The sequence below is a fragment of the Babylonia areolata genome, chromosome 12 (assembly GCF_041734735.1).
Source record: "Babylonia areolata isolate BAREFJ2019XMU chromosome 12, ASM4173473v1, whole genome shotgun sequence".
Classification (NCBI taxonomy): domain Eukaryota; kingdom Metazoa; phylum Mollusca; class Gastropoda; order Neogastropoda; family Buccinidae; genus Babylonia; species Babylonia areolata.
This window is the reverse complement of record NC_134887.1, coordinates 18994225-19011119: the sequence shown is the minus strand read 5'-3', so window position 1 is coordinate 19011119 and position 16895 is coordinate 18994225. Positions and strand designations below refer to the sequence as shown.

At 37.7% G+C, this 16895-nt stretch overlaps 1 protein-coding gene across 1 annotated transcript in view; it reads right to left on the bottom strand.

The window, feature by feature from the left end:
- Positions 1–880: 880 nt before the first annotated feature.
- LOC143288414 (syntaxin) overlaps positions 881–16895 on the bottom strand; it is a 103810-nt gene continuing 87795 nt past the window's right edge. Inside the window, exon 10 of the mRNA XM_076596856.1 lies at positions 881–994. Coding sequence (XP_076452971.1) covers positions 917–994 — 78 coding nt within the window. The 3' untranslated portion in view covers positions 881–916. The remainder of the gene's footprint in view (positions 995–16895) is intronic.

The window sequence follows — 16895 nt, the reverse complement described above, 5'->3', positions numbered from 1 at the left end:
TTTTAACCTGATAAGTATGTTAAAAAAAAAAATCTAAGAATAATGTCAAATTTTAGGTAAAGTTATTGTTAAAACTTTTATCAATCAATATATATTTTGTGTATGTGTGTGGCATGTATTGTTATGGAGTGGACAAGAAATGTTTTTTTTTTTTTTAAAAAAAGGCAGTATAAATAATTCTGTCAATATGTGATTTTGTTCTTTGTGTTTATTATGTCTGACAGATGTCCTGCAGTCCACGCACTATTCAACCCAGTACAAACTTCAATCTTTTTAAAAAAGAAAGAAGAAAAAAAAAAAGAAAAAGCTAATTCTTCAAGTTTTCCAAGCATGCCTGTGGTGCACAAGTTTTAACTCCTCCACAACATTCAATTCTACAAACATAAAAACTGGCGTCCATAGTTCCAAAATCTGAGGACGACATGAACACCCAGCTTCTTGCAGACATTGAGAGTGCTAGTAATAAACAGCAGTAACCTGATTGGATGACGAATAACCCTTCTGACCAACGGTAAGTCTTCCACAGGACCTCCTCTGCCCGCCCAAACACTGCGTCAACAAGCAGTTCCATGATCTCACCGAGCGTTGGTTGCTTTCCTCAGTTTTCACCTGAAGACTTTTTCTCTCTCTCTCTCTCACTGTGAACATGCAGCTTTCTTCCCATCGTCATCATCGTTGTCGTAAATCCTCAGTGCATCAGTCAGACAGGAAGTGCATGGAAACAGGATGTGGGTGTGTACAGCCAGTGCACATGTGCAATGATGGGAGGAGATGGGTGGGAGTGGGAGTGGGGATGGGGGTGGTCGGGCAGGAAGGGAGGCGGGGGTGGTGGTGGTGGTGAGTTGGAGGGAAGGGGGGTTGGGGTTGGTTGGGGATTGGGGGCTTAGGGGAACGGGGGAGGGGGAGGGTGGGGGGGCTAGCCTAAGACTCCGCCCAGTACTCCGCACAGAATGATGATCAGGACCGCCAGACAGATGAGGATCATGATCTTCTTCTGCAAACAAGAAAGAAAAGAAAACAAACCCACACGTTAACAAAATTATGGGTCAATTTGTGCTGGATTCTTGAAAGAAATTTCATTCTTTTTTTTTTATAATCATTTATACATAAAATGCATGGAGATATACAAAGACATTAAAGCACACACACACAGACACATGATGCAGCATTAACGCAATGAATGGAATATCATCTTCATGAAAATACATCCACTCATTGCACTGGCTTTGCCCTGTTCTTGCTGTGTCTATATTATCAAGCCTCCTGTCAATGGGCTTTGATGACAATGGAAGGTAGGAGTCAAAGATTGAGGGAGCGGGGACAGTTGGGGCATCTTTCAAACCATCAGTGGTAAATCCAAAATGCATGTCCTTCTTCCCACAGTTATTCACATGATTAATTCTGTTTATACTGGTAATGTAGTATCTTTTTTTCTTTTTCTTTTTTTTTCCAAATGATCAAGCAAACAACAAAGAGACAACAGCAATGCAACACTGATTCAACACCAATATTTAGAACACTAATGTGCAAAATTGCAAACGTTTGCAAGGAATGTGCAAAAATGTGACTAAAAAATACAACAGTTGATAGCTGTGATTTTTGTCCATCTCATATCTAAAGCAATCCATCCTTTGTATAAGCTGCAAAACAAAAGAGCTGCTTTTCATTTTTCGTATGTGGAGAAAAACTGAATTTTTGTCATCAAACAAACCAAATAATTTTGTGGGTTCTTGAATCGACAACATATAAATTGTCAGTAGAATGAGTAAAACCATTTTAAAACAACAATGAAAAATAAACAACATCCAAACAGAAAATCAAGACACTCAAACAAAACCATGCAAACATTCTGCATTCTGAAATGTAATCAATGCAGAACATTTTATCAGTTCTTCTGTCTGAAATCTATGTGAAAAATTGCAATCAGCTGACAGATGATAAACTTCCTGTTCTTTAATCAGTTGATAAACTATCATGTGTTTGAAATATTTCCAATCACTCACACACACACACACACACACACACACACACACATTCACGTTCTCTTCCTGTTTTCTCATGCATAGAAAGTTTGTTGGCAGTTGCTTCACATGGTTTGAAGGATTTTTTTCTTCCCTAAAAATCATGTTTCATTCCAAATACTTACCCAGACCCACTGATCCAGACTCAGGCAAGGGTCTGATTCCCTTCCTGTGAAAATCACTGTTCAAGGCAGAGAAATCAAGACAGCTGAGACTAGTAGCCTCCCTTTGTACATTATCTCCCTTCTGTTTACATTTTTTCTTCCCATTTATATCCCTGCCAAGCCCCCCCCCCCACGCCACCCCGCCCCCCCCAAAAAACAAAAAAAACAAAACAAAAAAAAACAACCAACCCAACCTCCCCCCCCCCTCCCCCTCCCCAAAAAACAGCGTTGAGTACTTCTTTGTTTTTGTGAGATCCCTCCACCACACATCACCTCACCTGTAATCACCCAGTGGTATCATCTCAGCACCAGTGTCTTTCATCTTGGTGTGTGGTTCTGTGGGAAATCTTCAAGACTGTCTGTGCTTCTGTAAAACTTGCCTTTCGCCTTGGTTGACAACAGGTGGAAAAAAATCTTCACAATTGTCTGTGCTTTTACGGGCCTGCCTTTCACCTTGGTAACACAGGGGTGGGGGGTGGGGAAATCTTAACAATTGTTTGTGTTTTGCTGGGCCTGCCTTTCACCTTGGTTGATAACAGGGAAAAAGAAAATCTTCACAATTGCCTGTGCTTCTACGGGCCTGCCTTTCACCTTGGTTGACAACAGGTGGATGGGGGGCGCGGGTTGGGGAAATTTTCACAATTATCTGTACTTCTGCGGGCCTGCAGAGAGTAAGAGCTGCAGTGTGTGAATTTGTGCCAGGGTGTTGTTGTGTGTCCCTCTATGTGTGTCCATGATGCATATTGTGTGTGTATAAATGTAGGTTTGTGTGTTTTATAGTGTGTGTGTGTGCTTGTGTGTGCATTTGTGTGTGTGTGTGTGTGTGTGTGTTCACTTATGCATTAATTCTTGGATCTGTATTGTCTGGATTTATGCACACCAAATTAATTTTGTGTACACATGCATGTGTGTGTGTGTGAGAGAGAGAGAGAGAGAGAGAATTTGCACATGTAGAAGCGTGCAAGTGTTTGTGTTCACTTATGTATTAATGGTAATTGGTATGGATTAATTGGCTGATCTGTATTGTGTGCATATATGCACATACACAATACATTTCATTTTGTGTACTTGTGTGTGTGTGTGCATACAAGTGTGTGCATGCACAAGTGTGTGTGTGTGTGTGTGTGTGCATGCGTGTATGTGGGGGGAGGGGGAGGGGCATGCAAGTATGTGTCCAACCTGGTTTTTTGGGTTTTTTTTTGTAAAGCAGTGAAGAACAAAAGTGTGTTCAGGCTTATGTTTATCAATGAATATGGAGGGTGAGTGCATGAGTGCGTATGTGTGTGTGTGTGTGTGTGTGTGTATGTGTACCTTTGCATTACTGCTTGTGCAAAAAAACACCACCTTCTGCCACCAAACCTCCCTTCCAAAAATTATCATTGATACTCAATCTCTGTACATGTGCATAAGAAGAAGATTTCAGAGGAAAATAAATACTCTGAAAAAACTTTTTAATTCCTCTCTCTCTCTCTCTCGCTCTCTCTCACTCTTGCTCTCTCTCTCTCTCACAGGAGAAAACCATGCAAGGAAAACACAACAAATCATGCTCCACTGAAAGTCAAAAGAAACAAAAACCAACAACAACAACATCAACACCGACTGCATTTCAGAAGAATTTACTGATTTTCCATGAATGACAGTGAAACCAATCACATCAATGTTACACATAAGGAATGCATCAAAACATGTTATCATTTGGAAACAGTGTGTTGGTGTTGTTTAAACACACAAGTTCATTAATACTCTACACATGCTCATGAAAATATTGCCTGCAGTGAAAGACTGCTGTATAGCTCTACTGAAAAGTGAAACAATCACATGAATGAATGAAGGAATACACAACAAATGAACGAATGGAAAGAATCAATGAACAAAGAAATACGGAGAGAAAGAAAACAAAATCAGTCAACCAGTTGAATAAATTAACACAAATCAACAGTGAAATCAAACAGAGATAACAACAAACATTACAACAACAACAGCATGAAAGTGTGACAACACTCACACACACAAGAAGAGACAACCGGGTATGGTACAATCAACCAATCCTGAAACTTCCCCAGGCCAAATCTGACCCTGGCACATTTCATGTCAGCTAAAAATATTGCCCTCAGAAACATTCTGCATACACCAAAGAAAAACACAAAACAAAACAAAATAAATAAAAATAAAGGCTGCTCAGTGTAAGACTAAGTTACATTTGGTTGATCAACACCTCCCCACCATCAAAATTTCAATTATTTGTCACAGCTTTTTGAAAGGTCTGTTTCAAAACTGCCCTCTGCCTGAGACTGTATCAGAGTGTGTTGTTGTTGCTTTTTCTGCTTAAAGTCAAGATCCACTGCAATACTGCATGCCATGCCTTCAATCACTTTCAGACAAGGCTCTGCTGAAACAAAAGCAAACTTGTCACAAAATACTGAAGTGACTTTACAAGGGTATGGCTTTGCTCTTATTTCTTTGTTTTGTTTTTGTTCCTGTATAGAAAACAATCTTTTTTTCTCTCTCAAAAGAACATCATCTTTTCCTTTCAAATGATGATTTCAACAAGCCTTTCAAAGAATGTTTCTAACAATGAATTTTTCATTAAAAAACAACAACAAAAACCACCACCCCCCAAAAAAACAAACAACAACAAAAAAACAACAGAGTTGGAACAGTCGTTTGAACAGCTGTCACTCTGAAAAAAAAAAGAAAAAAAAAAGGTAATAGTCTCCAAGACTTGCAATTGTTAACCAGGAAGGTTATATTATCTGGTAGATCATGCTACTCGGTGGAAGATAATTCTATCTGATTTGGTGCAATGATAGCTACAGTATTTATGCAGGGGCATTTTTCTAGTGACATTTCATGAGTCAACCGATTCCAAGCAAAGCTATCAGGCAAATGCCAAAAATTGCCAGAACTGGTTGAATACAAAACCACTGGGGGTCAGATCTGGCTACAGAACAGTTTCAGCTAGTCTGTGTGGGGAACACCACTGGGCTATAAATAAAACTATTTATAGAACTCTATAGAACTTTATAAATAGAACAGTCTATAAATAGCACTCATTTTATGGCTCAGTGGGAAACAGTGACAATAAATAACAAATGCCCAAGGGGGTGCAGGGTCTTATGGTAAGTAGTACATGTATCATCACCCTAACATCTAACCAACACACAGAATCAACAGAAAAAAAACGTATTACAGTGGCATGTAGGGGGTAGTTCAACACTGCTTACATGACAAAGGTAAAGTCGATCTGAGGTTTCAGCGATATTTACAAGATGTCAGGACACAAGGAAGTAGGACTGATTTACAGGTTTGTGAGAATATTATACAATATACACTGAGGCTGGTAAGTTAACCAACTGTACAGGTTATTACACATGTGATTTTTCATTTTCAAAAGTGAAACAAACATTTTTAGCATAATTAATTGTACAGGTTATCATATTTCAGATTTTTTTTCTTTTTTTTTTTCATTTTAAAGTGTAACAAAAATCTAAGCTTGTCAGATACTGTTTTATGGGCGAGATATATCCCCAAAACCTGTGGTTTAAAATTAATACTTTTCAGTCTGTCTAGGCGTTTACTGCTGATAACTAAGTGAACATCTGCAACCCTTTTTTGCCTTTTGCATCTATGAAGTAACAAGCTTTCAGTTATTCTTCACTCCCTTTTATAAAAGAGACTGAAGAAATCTTGAAAAAAAAACAAAAAATATTGTTAAAGTGTTGAAATTTTGTGTGTGTGCTAAATTGTCAAAAAACAACAACACAACAACAACAACAACACAGAGAGAGAGAGAGAGAGATTTCAGATGCGTTTAAAATCAAATTTTTACCACAAATAGGTAGCATACTACAAGACCTACCAAGCTCATTACGATATTATTATTAAGCAAGATACAGTCAGTCATACATACATTAAAAAAGCAATGCTTTTAATTCTTCAACAGTAAAATGAATGCCATTTTCACAAACTGTATGGGATTGGAAGACATGCCCAAAAGGCATTACCACTGCCAGAACGGTGGCTTGTGTACTGCAAAGCAGTAACTCCAATTCATGTGGGCCATTTACATATCAGTGATGAGGACTGGTGATACAGATGAATGGACTGAAAACCTTTCAAGTCTGGCATTCAGAGATGGAGATGGGAATTCATACAAACACTGAGTGACAGCCGCTAGAAAGCAGAGAGTGGTGTGAACATCTTTCAAGATGCTGTAAAAACTTCTTCTTTCTTATTGTGTGTACACCTGTGTGTTGCAGGTCTATAATTTTTTTTTCTAATGTGTCACATGCTTCCTTCTTTCTTAAAATCTATGCAGATTTTTCTTCTTTCAATCAAAAAAACAAAAAAAACAATCCTAAAAAACGGTCAATGCTGTATATGTGAATTCATTTACTTGTCCATTCACTTGATCATTTATTTAGTTTTAGTTAATAAATTCATGGTTTGGAAGCTTTTTCTCTCCTTTATAATTATTATGCATGATAACTTTTAATTTTTTCCCTGATTGTCACTGCTTAGAAATCAAGTATTCCTAGGACAAGCAAAACAGTCTGGCATGTAACTGAGCTGAACAATGAAGGTATTGGCTGTCCAGGTTTGAAAAGTTTGTGATTTGGCACTAAAACATGACAACAATGACAAACAACTTCTACAGGGTTTTGAGTGCTTACAGTTTGAACACAATTATAGCCGATCAATATCATGGAATGGAAGTCTGGAGCGAAAATGATATTCAACCACACACCTACAGAAACAACGTTAAAAATGTGGTGTTTTCATTATAAATTTCTTTACATATTGAGCTCCTTCAAAATGGAATGAGTGTTGTCACGTCTACGCTTTATGGACTTCTGTTTATGTATGATACTGCATATATATTGCACACAAGTGTTACACATGCTGACAACTAACAAACATATGAAAGGGGAAAAAAATCATAGTGGTTGAAACATGAAAACTAAATACATGAAGCAAAATTGTCTTAACATATTGTGGTTTTATCTCAACACCCATTTCCTTTCTGTCAGTCTCTCTTTATCGGATTTTCATCCAACTGAAGTTCAATATTTGTTCATTTACTTGCATTGTCTGGTTACTGCAGATACATGCACAAACTCTCTCTCCCTCTCCCCTACACACACATACCTGGAAACACACACACGCACACATTCACACCAAGTATAATTGTTGACAACTATTATAATCATTGAGAGTTGCTCGCCTTTGCATGCTTGTGCATGTAGGTACGCGTGTGTATCAAGAGGCTGTGAGGTTTAATTGTATGCAAAAAAAAAAAAAAAAAAAAAAGAACCCTTGTGTCTTGAGGCGTAGAAATGCATCAGAAAGTATTAAAAATTAAACAGCTGTTAACATAACATTCATGTGACGGATCACCAGACAAACACAAAACCAAGACCACAATAAACAGCTTGAGACAGATTTTACGAGACTGTTTCTTCACTCTGGAAAACAAAAACAACAACAACAAACAACTCCACCGTTATTAAAACACGTAACAAGATTTTCACAACAACAAAAAACTCCACTGTTATTAAAACACATAACAAAATTTTCACAACAACAAACAACTCCACCGTTATTAAAACACGTAACAAGATTTTCACAACAACAAAAAACTCCACTGTTATTAAAACACATAACAAAATTTTCAGTTCTACATCCTTCACTTGTTTCAAAGACAGCAGCAAACAAATTTCAGGGCTGCATGGAACTGACTGTGAGAGATGCTGGTGGCTTCAAGGAGAAAAATGAAAGCAATCTGTGGTCTCTGAAGTTTTTGAATGAAGCAGTAAACCCGAGAGAGACAGTAATCATCCAGTGTCCAGGACAGACACAAACAGATGGAGAGGGGCAAAGTGTGTGGTGAAACAGAGACACAGAACAGATAATGGACAGACAGACAGACAGCAAAGACAGACGAGTCAGCAGACAGACATCAGTAACAGAGACATAAACCTGAAATAGCAAACTAGGAGGAAAAAGACCGGACAGGGAGGGAAGAGGGGGTGGGGTGAGGGGGTTGGGGGGGGGGGGGGCAAGGAGGAAAGAAGGGAAGAGGGGTACAAAAAGGGAATGGGAGTTCAGGAGAGCATAAAACACAGAGAGGAGACAGAGTGATATCGTCCCTGCACAGATAAAAGGAATCAAAAAGCCACAGGATGGAAAACACCATGAAGACAGGCTGTCAGAACAGCAGACACAAACAGAAAAAAAAAAAAAAAATCAGGTGGACACAAACAGAAAATTACTATAAAAGACACTGGAAAAAAACAAAGTCAGGTGGAAAGATGGTGCAAAACAAAATCATGCAGACACAAACAGAAAATTATTTTCAAGACGATGGAAAACAAATTCAGGTGGACAAAAACAGAAAATTATATTAAAGACTGTGAAAAACAAAATCAGGTGGACTTAAACAGAAAATTACTTAAGACGATGAAAAACAACATCAGGCACACACAAACAGAAAATTACTTAACAGTGAAAAAAAGCATCAGGCACACACAAACAGAAAATTACTTAACAGTGAAAAAAAACAACATCAGGCACACACAAACAGAAAATTACTTAACAGTGAAAAACAACATCTGGCACACACAAACAGAAAATTACTTAAGATGGTGAAAAACAACACCAGGCAGACTTAAACAGAAAATTACTTAAGATGGTGAAAAACAACATCAGGTGGAACTTAAACAGAAAATTACTTAAGACAGTGAAAAACAACACCTGGCACACACAAACAGAAAATTACTTAAGATGGTGAAAAACAACACCAGGCAGACTTAAACAGAAAATTACTTAAGACGGTGAAAAACAACATCAGGTGGAACTTAAACAGAAAATTACTTAAGACGGTGAAAAACAACATCAGGCACACACAAACAGAAAATTACTTTGAATACAGTGAAAACCAAAATCAAACTATGCAGGGTCATCCAATAAAGAAAAAAAGTTTTCAGACTTTGATATTCAAAAGCAACAAGAAAAAATATTCTTTTTACAATAAAATCCCTCATACCTCCCCCCACCCACAAGAAATCAACTGTGACCTACTTTCTCGCAGAAAAAAAGAGTCATTTATCACATCTCCATATGCATTTTTACTTCTGCATTGAAAGCACATGTACACAAGGAGAAAAATCCACCTGAATACGACACAATAGTATGTCTGTCAATCTGCCAACAAAGCAGTACCACACACACACAAAAAATTCATCAATTAAAATCTTATTTTTCCGTTGTGCTCCGTGGAAACGCTGACCTTTGGCGAAGCTAGTTTTTCATCAGTTAACTGTTAAGAGCTTGTTCTGCTCTTTGTGCAGCACTTCACACCAGCGTACTCACAGGAAAATAGAAGACAGAGATGAACAACCCCCCCAGGTCTTTTCCTTGACTTCCTGCTTCTCTCTCTATCTTCTCTCTCTCCTCTTCTTATATACACAATATGACCTCAGAATGTCTATTTGTATGTGTCTTCTTCTTTCTTTTTTTTCCATTTCCTTCCTTTCAGCTTTTAGCCCACAGAACTGTAAAAAAAATGAAGAAAAAAAAGAAGAAAAGAAATGCTGATTCTACAACCCTACTGAAATAAAATTTGTTTTGTTTCATTTTATTTGTCTGCACATTTTGTTGGTGGAACTTTACAGGTGTTCCTTGTTACCTTTTGTTAACCCTTGTGTGATTTGATTGCTCCAGCTTGGCTCCAATGCATGGCATGATGTTCTTTGACCTACATAGGAACAGAATGCTACTACACTTATTCGTCTGTTTATTCATTCATCTTATTTATTTACTAGTTTGCTTGTTAAATGGTTCAGATCTTAGTGACACCGCTCTGTCACATTTTCCCTTGTTCACATTCATTTCTCTGCCCACCTCTCTCTTCTCAAAATAATGATGACAGTGTGTGCTCTGACTGAATATGCTTCATTTTATCCTTTACTGGCAAGTGGAAATGTTATTACTGTTAAAAAAAAAGAAAGAAAGAAAAAAGAAAAAAAAAGAAAAGAAAACTATCTCTTCAATCTATCTCTTCAAAAACACTTTAAAAGAGTGTACTTCTTTTGGCCTTTGTGGCAGCTCTTAAAAAAGAGAGAGTAAGTATTGTTATGACCTGATTCCAATGGTTAATGCTAGATTTTGTCAATGACAACAACAAAACAATAATAGTAATATTAACAACAACAACAATAATAATAAAAACAAAAATGAAAAGAATCATTGTTACTGTCAGGAATGTTCAGAATGTGAACATGGACAGTGTGGGAATAAGAAAGACGTCATTCTCAGCTCTGATAGTACGGCGAGCAGAAAAGATATGCCTGAATTAAAAAAAAAAAAAAAAAAAAAATCAAATATAAAAGAGAGAGAAAAAAAGAAGAAACTCTCTTCTCACCAGACCCTTATTCTCAATATAAACATCTGTTATCTCTATGTACAAATGCACTGGACAATGCTGAGCTATAAAACATAGAGGCACTAGAAGAACCAAGGCAATTTGTGCTTTAATTTCTCTTCTTTTTATTTTGTCTGGTGGATAAAAGAGCTTTTGGGAATAGAAGCGCATCAGACAGCAGAAAACCCCATTGTTGTTTATTTACGAGTAATTGATGGCGGTCAATACAGACATCCTAATTAACATGAATGACTGGAGAACGTAACCAAAAACCCCACTGCTCTTCGTTAATGCGCTATCGATCGCGGGGGGTCAATACAGACATGGTAATTCATGCGGTTTTACATGGAACATTCGGCTTCCAATGCGTAATGCAGCCATTGTATGTAAAAAGAAAAGCATCCAGGACCAAAGAACAGAAGCCACGGTTTGTTAAGATACAATAATTCAAAATCAATAAACAAAGCCACACTATACAATATATGAATAACTAAGAACAGAGCAGAAAATTGGGGGGTGGAGAGGGCGGGTGTGGGGGGGGGGGGGGGGGGGTGAAGCAAACAAACAAAGGAAACTGATTCTTAAAAGAAGAAAAAAAGTTTATGAATAATAACTGATTATTTTTAAAAATGATACAACAAAAGTTTACATACAATAAACACAAGAAAAAACCAAGCACAGAGGACCATAATAATTTCATTCCATATGTTTCGTTTGCATGAACAACGAAAGACAACTGATCTAAAACAAACACCATGGCAGATGTGGGTAAACAAAGACCATTCCAAGTGACACATCCATAAAGGAATTACAAGCGGTCAGGTGAGAAAAAAAAATCCAAAGGTACAATGTGAACATTTCCGGACAATGAAATGTGGTACGCTGAACATCAAAAGAGGACTACTTTTTCCTGCGTAATAAGGCAAAACGTCAGCACTACTTTTGTTAAGGGTGCAACGGTACACATACACAGGTTCAGCCCTGTCAGTGAAATGTCGAACAATTAACTCGCATTCACACCAATAAAACCCTACTCTTCCTCCAGCAGTCCTCAAGCCAGTCATGCATACAATAAGATTGAGAAAAATCTTCTCAAGTGACTGTCACTCAACAAAGGGCAAGGCAATTAGTATATTCATGAAAGGTATTGCGCTTTCAAATGGTAACTAACTAAAACCAGAAATTGCAAAGGAGTAACAGGTAATGACAAAAACTTGACTGTTCAGCAGAGTCTTCCCGTTTAAACCCTGATACCAGGTGCACACTGTAATCTTCTGTCAACTGCTTCTTTTTCAAGTTATTACAAAACGCAATACGGGTTGTGTCAGATCTGGTTTGCTTTAGAGTTATTACAAAATGCAGTATCAATTGTTTGATTTCTCTTCTGCTGGTTCCAGTGTACTTATATGGTATTTTACGAAAGCCATTTCTGTTGGTTTGGTCTTTTGCTGCTGGTGCTGAAAAACTCGAACTATGACAAGAAAAGAAGAAGAAGAAGAAAAAAAAACAAAAAAACCCCATCAACTGTTGTTCTAGTTGTGCTGTAAGGCTAACCAACCTTGCTCAGAGACCTAATGGCACCTTGAGTAGCACTTGTGTATTCAATTACAAAGGTTTCAGCGAGGATTTAGACATTGACATCTCTCTTGTTGCAATACAGCATTGTATTGTATTGTACTGTATTGCACTGCATTGCATGGCATGGTATAGTATGGTATGTTCTGTATTATCATATTGAACTGTGTTGTATTGCACTGCATTGAAATGCCCAATGTTAAACTGTTACATGCATGTATGTATGTTGAGATGTGCACACACGTTAAAAAAATGAATGGAAGCATGCATGCAAACAGGTATGTGTTTATTTCCCCATCTAAAGCTTTTGTGTGTATTTCAAACAAGAACATCTGCACTGATCTTTTCAACAAACACTGCAAGAAGATGAAAAAGAAAAAGAACAAAAAAACAAACAAACAAACAAAAATCCAGCTTCACCCAGGATTCAAACCTATAACACCTCTGCACAAGAAGACTTAAGTAATACCTCCTCATCCAAAGAGCTGACTCGCGACCAGCCTTCTCGTTAATTTGTGACAGAAATCCGCATTCAATCCAAAGATGAAGCCCAGACGTCTCCAGACTTAAGACTGATGTCCTGCTGCTGAGTCATTTACTGGATAATCTGTCATTAGTTCATTCCACTTTCTGATTGCTAAGTCACAGGCTTTGCCACAGTCTACTACTGTGTCTAGACGGCCACAGATACAGAGGAAGGGAGACAGAGGCAGGCTCAGTGAGACACTGTGCTGGAGGGTGGGTGTGAGGGAGAAGGGGTGGCGGGGATGGGGTGGGGGTTGTGAGAGGTGAAAAACTGACTGGTTACAAATTATACCCCTGCCTCCACCCCATACCCCACCCACTGTCATCACCCCTTCCTCCCTCATCTTTTTACTGGGTGTGATCAATGAGGTGGGAGAGAAAGCTATAATATATATATATATATATATATATATATATATTTTACAAATTATATCTCCCCTCTCCCTTTTCCATGTGATAAATGAACTTAAATCATTATCTATTTTTTAAAAAGCCCAGATGTTTTATTGGGATGAGAGATAAAAAAAAAAAAAAAAAAAAGGTATTGCTGTAACAATCTTCTACTCCTTCCTTTCATACTGGACGTGATAAATGAACAGATTAAAGTTCCAAATTTGTTTCAAAAGTACGAAAAATGACTGGTTTATTTCTTTTCAATTTAACCAACAGAAATGTATTCATAACTATCAGTGCTACCCATCTTTTGCCAGAAAGCATGCGTCATACAGACGCTGGGTACCACGGAGAATGTAAAAGCATTAGACTCTTGAGACTGATTCAGAGCAACTGAAGCCAGACTGTAAGTGACAATTGGCCAATGAAATTGTTCGTCTCAGATTTTAACCTTCGCCTCGGAGCAATATATCACATGAATGGTCAAAGAAAGAAAGTTTACTGCATGAATCCATAGTAGTGCAGAGTGTCATTGGCTGATTAATTAACATTAATTACTCTAATCTAAAGAGTTACAAAGAATTAACTCCATTCAGCATTACCTATGGAAGCAACCAAAACATAAGTTAGTGTTTTTGTTTTGTTCAGGACTGATTACTGCAACTCTGTTCTTGCCAGCATTCCAAAAATTTCACTTGACAAATTCCAAAGACTTCAGAACAATGCTGCCCAACATTTTTTCAGATCCTCCATATTTGAACGTGTTACTCATCTCTTCCACTCTCTTCACTGGCTACCATATTCAAAAAGAATTTAATACAAATTTTCTGCTCTGACGTTTTCTGCCCTCTCAAGCTCTGGCCCTTGCTACCTCTCTGACCTCTTTCAAGAGTACATTCCAACTCATCACCTTCAGTCTGCTTCTGATACCAGGCTATAAAAAATCCTGAAATGAAAAGGACTTTAAGCAGTATACTGAAAAGAGTTGTATATAGTATATAGTCATGCATCAACTGTCATTTTTGGTAAACCTTTGTGTTTGTTTTGCTTATTCCTGTTCACTGCAGTTTATATGCCAGATACATGTGTGCGTGTCCATGTGTGTGTGTGTGTGTGTGTGTGTGTAGTTTGCTGCTTCAATTACTGATCCAACTTTAATGACTATGGTTTATCTATACAATTTTTTTTTAATGTTTATTACAGCCTGAACATTTGAGTACAAACATGAAACAATGCATTCTTTATCGGCAAACCAAGTAAAGTACAATACAAAACTCGCGATACTGAAAAATAAGCAGAACACGAAAGTGGATCAGAACACAACATCAACGCCAGTCACTTTCTTCAATATTCATTTGAACTCCGGACGCATCCCAGTGAACCTCATTTCATAAATTCATGCCAAGTCTGTCCCCTCCCTTTAGCGATGTTAACATTACTCCAAGGTTGAAGACAGACTAGTAGTTTAAATACTTTGTTGTTTCTTTACGCTTGCCTGTTCGAGTACCTACTTGGTTCTTTGATTATACTTTCAAGTGTATTTACTTTGTGAATTGTTCATCTCCTGTCTCTTTCTGCCCCATAAAGGACTAAATCCTATTTATATTTGATGTGCACTGAAAACTGATCAAAGTTTTTGTTCCACTGCAACTGGTACCGAGATTTTTTTTCTCTTTCTCTTCACCCTTCCATGCATGCAAGAATGCACACACACACACACACACACACACACACAGTGATCAAGAGAAAGAAGAACACAGTGCATGGCAGAACAGGAGGGGGCTGGGAGTAAAGGGGAATGTTGCTGTGATTAAAAATGCAGAGCTCTCGAACTAAGACCAGATGGAAGAAACGTAGATACAAGCACAGCCAGGGACTATATATTGCACTTTCCCCCCCAGCCCCTCTTCAGTTACACACATTATAGATGCAACTCATGACCACATACACTACAGCGCAAACCTTTGCCAACGCACTTCTCTATCATTCTCCTGACTTAAAAAGGAAGAGACCCCAAAATAGCAGTCCCCATACTACAACAAGATGTAGTATAGGGACTAAGGTTTCTGGACCACTGAGAAAAGCTGTACACTGCCCAAACCTCTACCTCCAAGAGATGAGAACAAACACATCTGTAACTCCACAAAATGTGAACAAACATATCTCTAACTCTACGAGATGGGAATAAATGCATCTATACCTCAACGAGATGTGAACATGCAAATCTCTTTCCAGCTCCACAAGATGTGAACAAATATAAGTTTTAACTCTAAAACAAATGCATCTTTTTCTCAATGCAATGTGAACAGACACATCTCGAACTCCATGACAAGTGAACAAACACATCTCGAACTCCATGAGATATGAAAAAACACATCTCTTACTCCATGGGATGTGAACAAATGCATCTCTATGAGATGTGAACAAACGCATCTCTTACTCCATGGGATGTGAACAAACGCATCTCTTACTCCATGGGATGTGAACAAACGCATCTCTTACTCCATGGGATGTGAACAAACGCATCTCTTACTCCATGAGATGTGAACAAACGCATCTATCATGTTGATTTACATGTAACAAAGGGGGAAGAGACTGGGGACGGAAGAGGAAGAGACAGTAAATGACAGAAAATTGTGATGCATTAAATTTTTTCAACTTTTTTTTTTGTTAGGTTCTTTTATCTGGGGCATAAAAAACCCAACTACAACTGTCAATAAATCATTGTGCTGTATCTGTCTTTCAACCAACAAAATTCAAGAAAAATTAAGCAGATACAGATTACATTACAACAGAAACACTTGTCAATTTTAATAGCTCAAGAAAATTAATCATCAGTGTGCAAAGAATCAAAGTAATGAAAAGTGCGTCAATTCATAACATAACAGTGCATGTACTTGAAGGGAAAGTTGACACCAAATCTACAAAGCACAACATCAACTATCACAATAACTACTCAAAAACAAAAAGAAATGATAACAATATTCATTTTAATTCACAATACAGATGACATTAACAGACATTTGAAAAGAACAGCAATGATATCACACTGCATGCATGACAATCAACAAAAATTACCTTTATGCTAAACTACTGGCAAAAAAAAAAAGACTATTAAACGCCAATGAATTATTGGAAATACAAAACACTGACAAATAATGTTTAGCATAAATGAAAATTTGATGAGAGGTACAGTTAGATGTAACAGTGGCCTGTACCAACAGTTGTATATCTGTCGACTGATGGGACATGAAACTGGGATACCAATTCACAGAGAGTACAATGATTAATAAGGTAAAATCTCGGTTGAATGTTAGTGAAATATATCTAAAGGTCTAGTTCAAAGACCTTATATGAGTAAAATTGTGCATACATGCACACACACACACACATAACCAAAAAGAAAAAAAAGTTATAATACAAGCAAGTGCTACTTCACAATTCTTTAACAATTGATACAAACATTTCACATTTATGAACAAGCCATGTTGCATAATTTGCTGAAATTCACCACTCTGCATACCGTCCAGCAGAGCAGCCCCTCTAACATCTGGGCGTTTCAATCTGTTCACTCCACAAATAACCCATTAAAGCATGCATACCATTCACCACGACAGAATCGAAGGACTGACATATATTAGCTCATTCAGCAGATGCACTGACTGTTGTTGAATAATCATTATCCTCTGCCATCTGCTATAACAGTAACACAATACCAGATATACTGCTTCATGGGAATCATTTACATGGGGGGCTAAGCCTTCTGGTGAGGGAAGGGAAACAACTGAGAGAGGA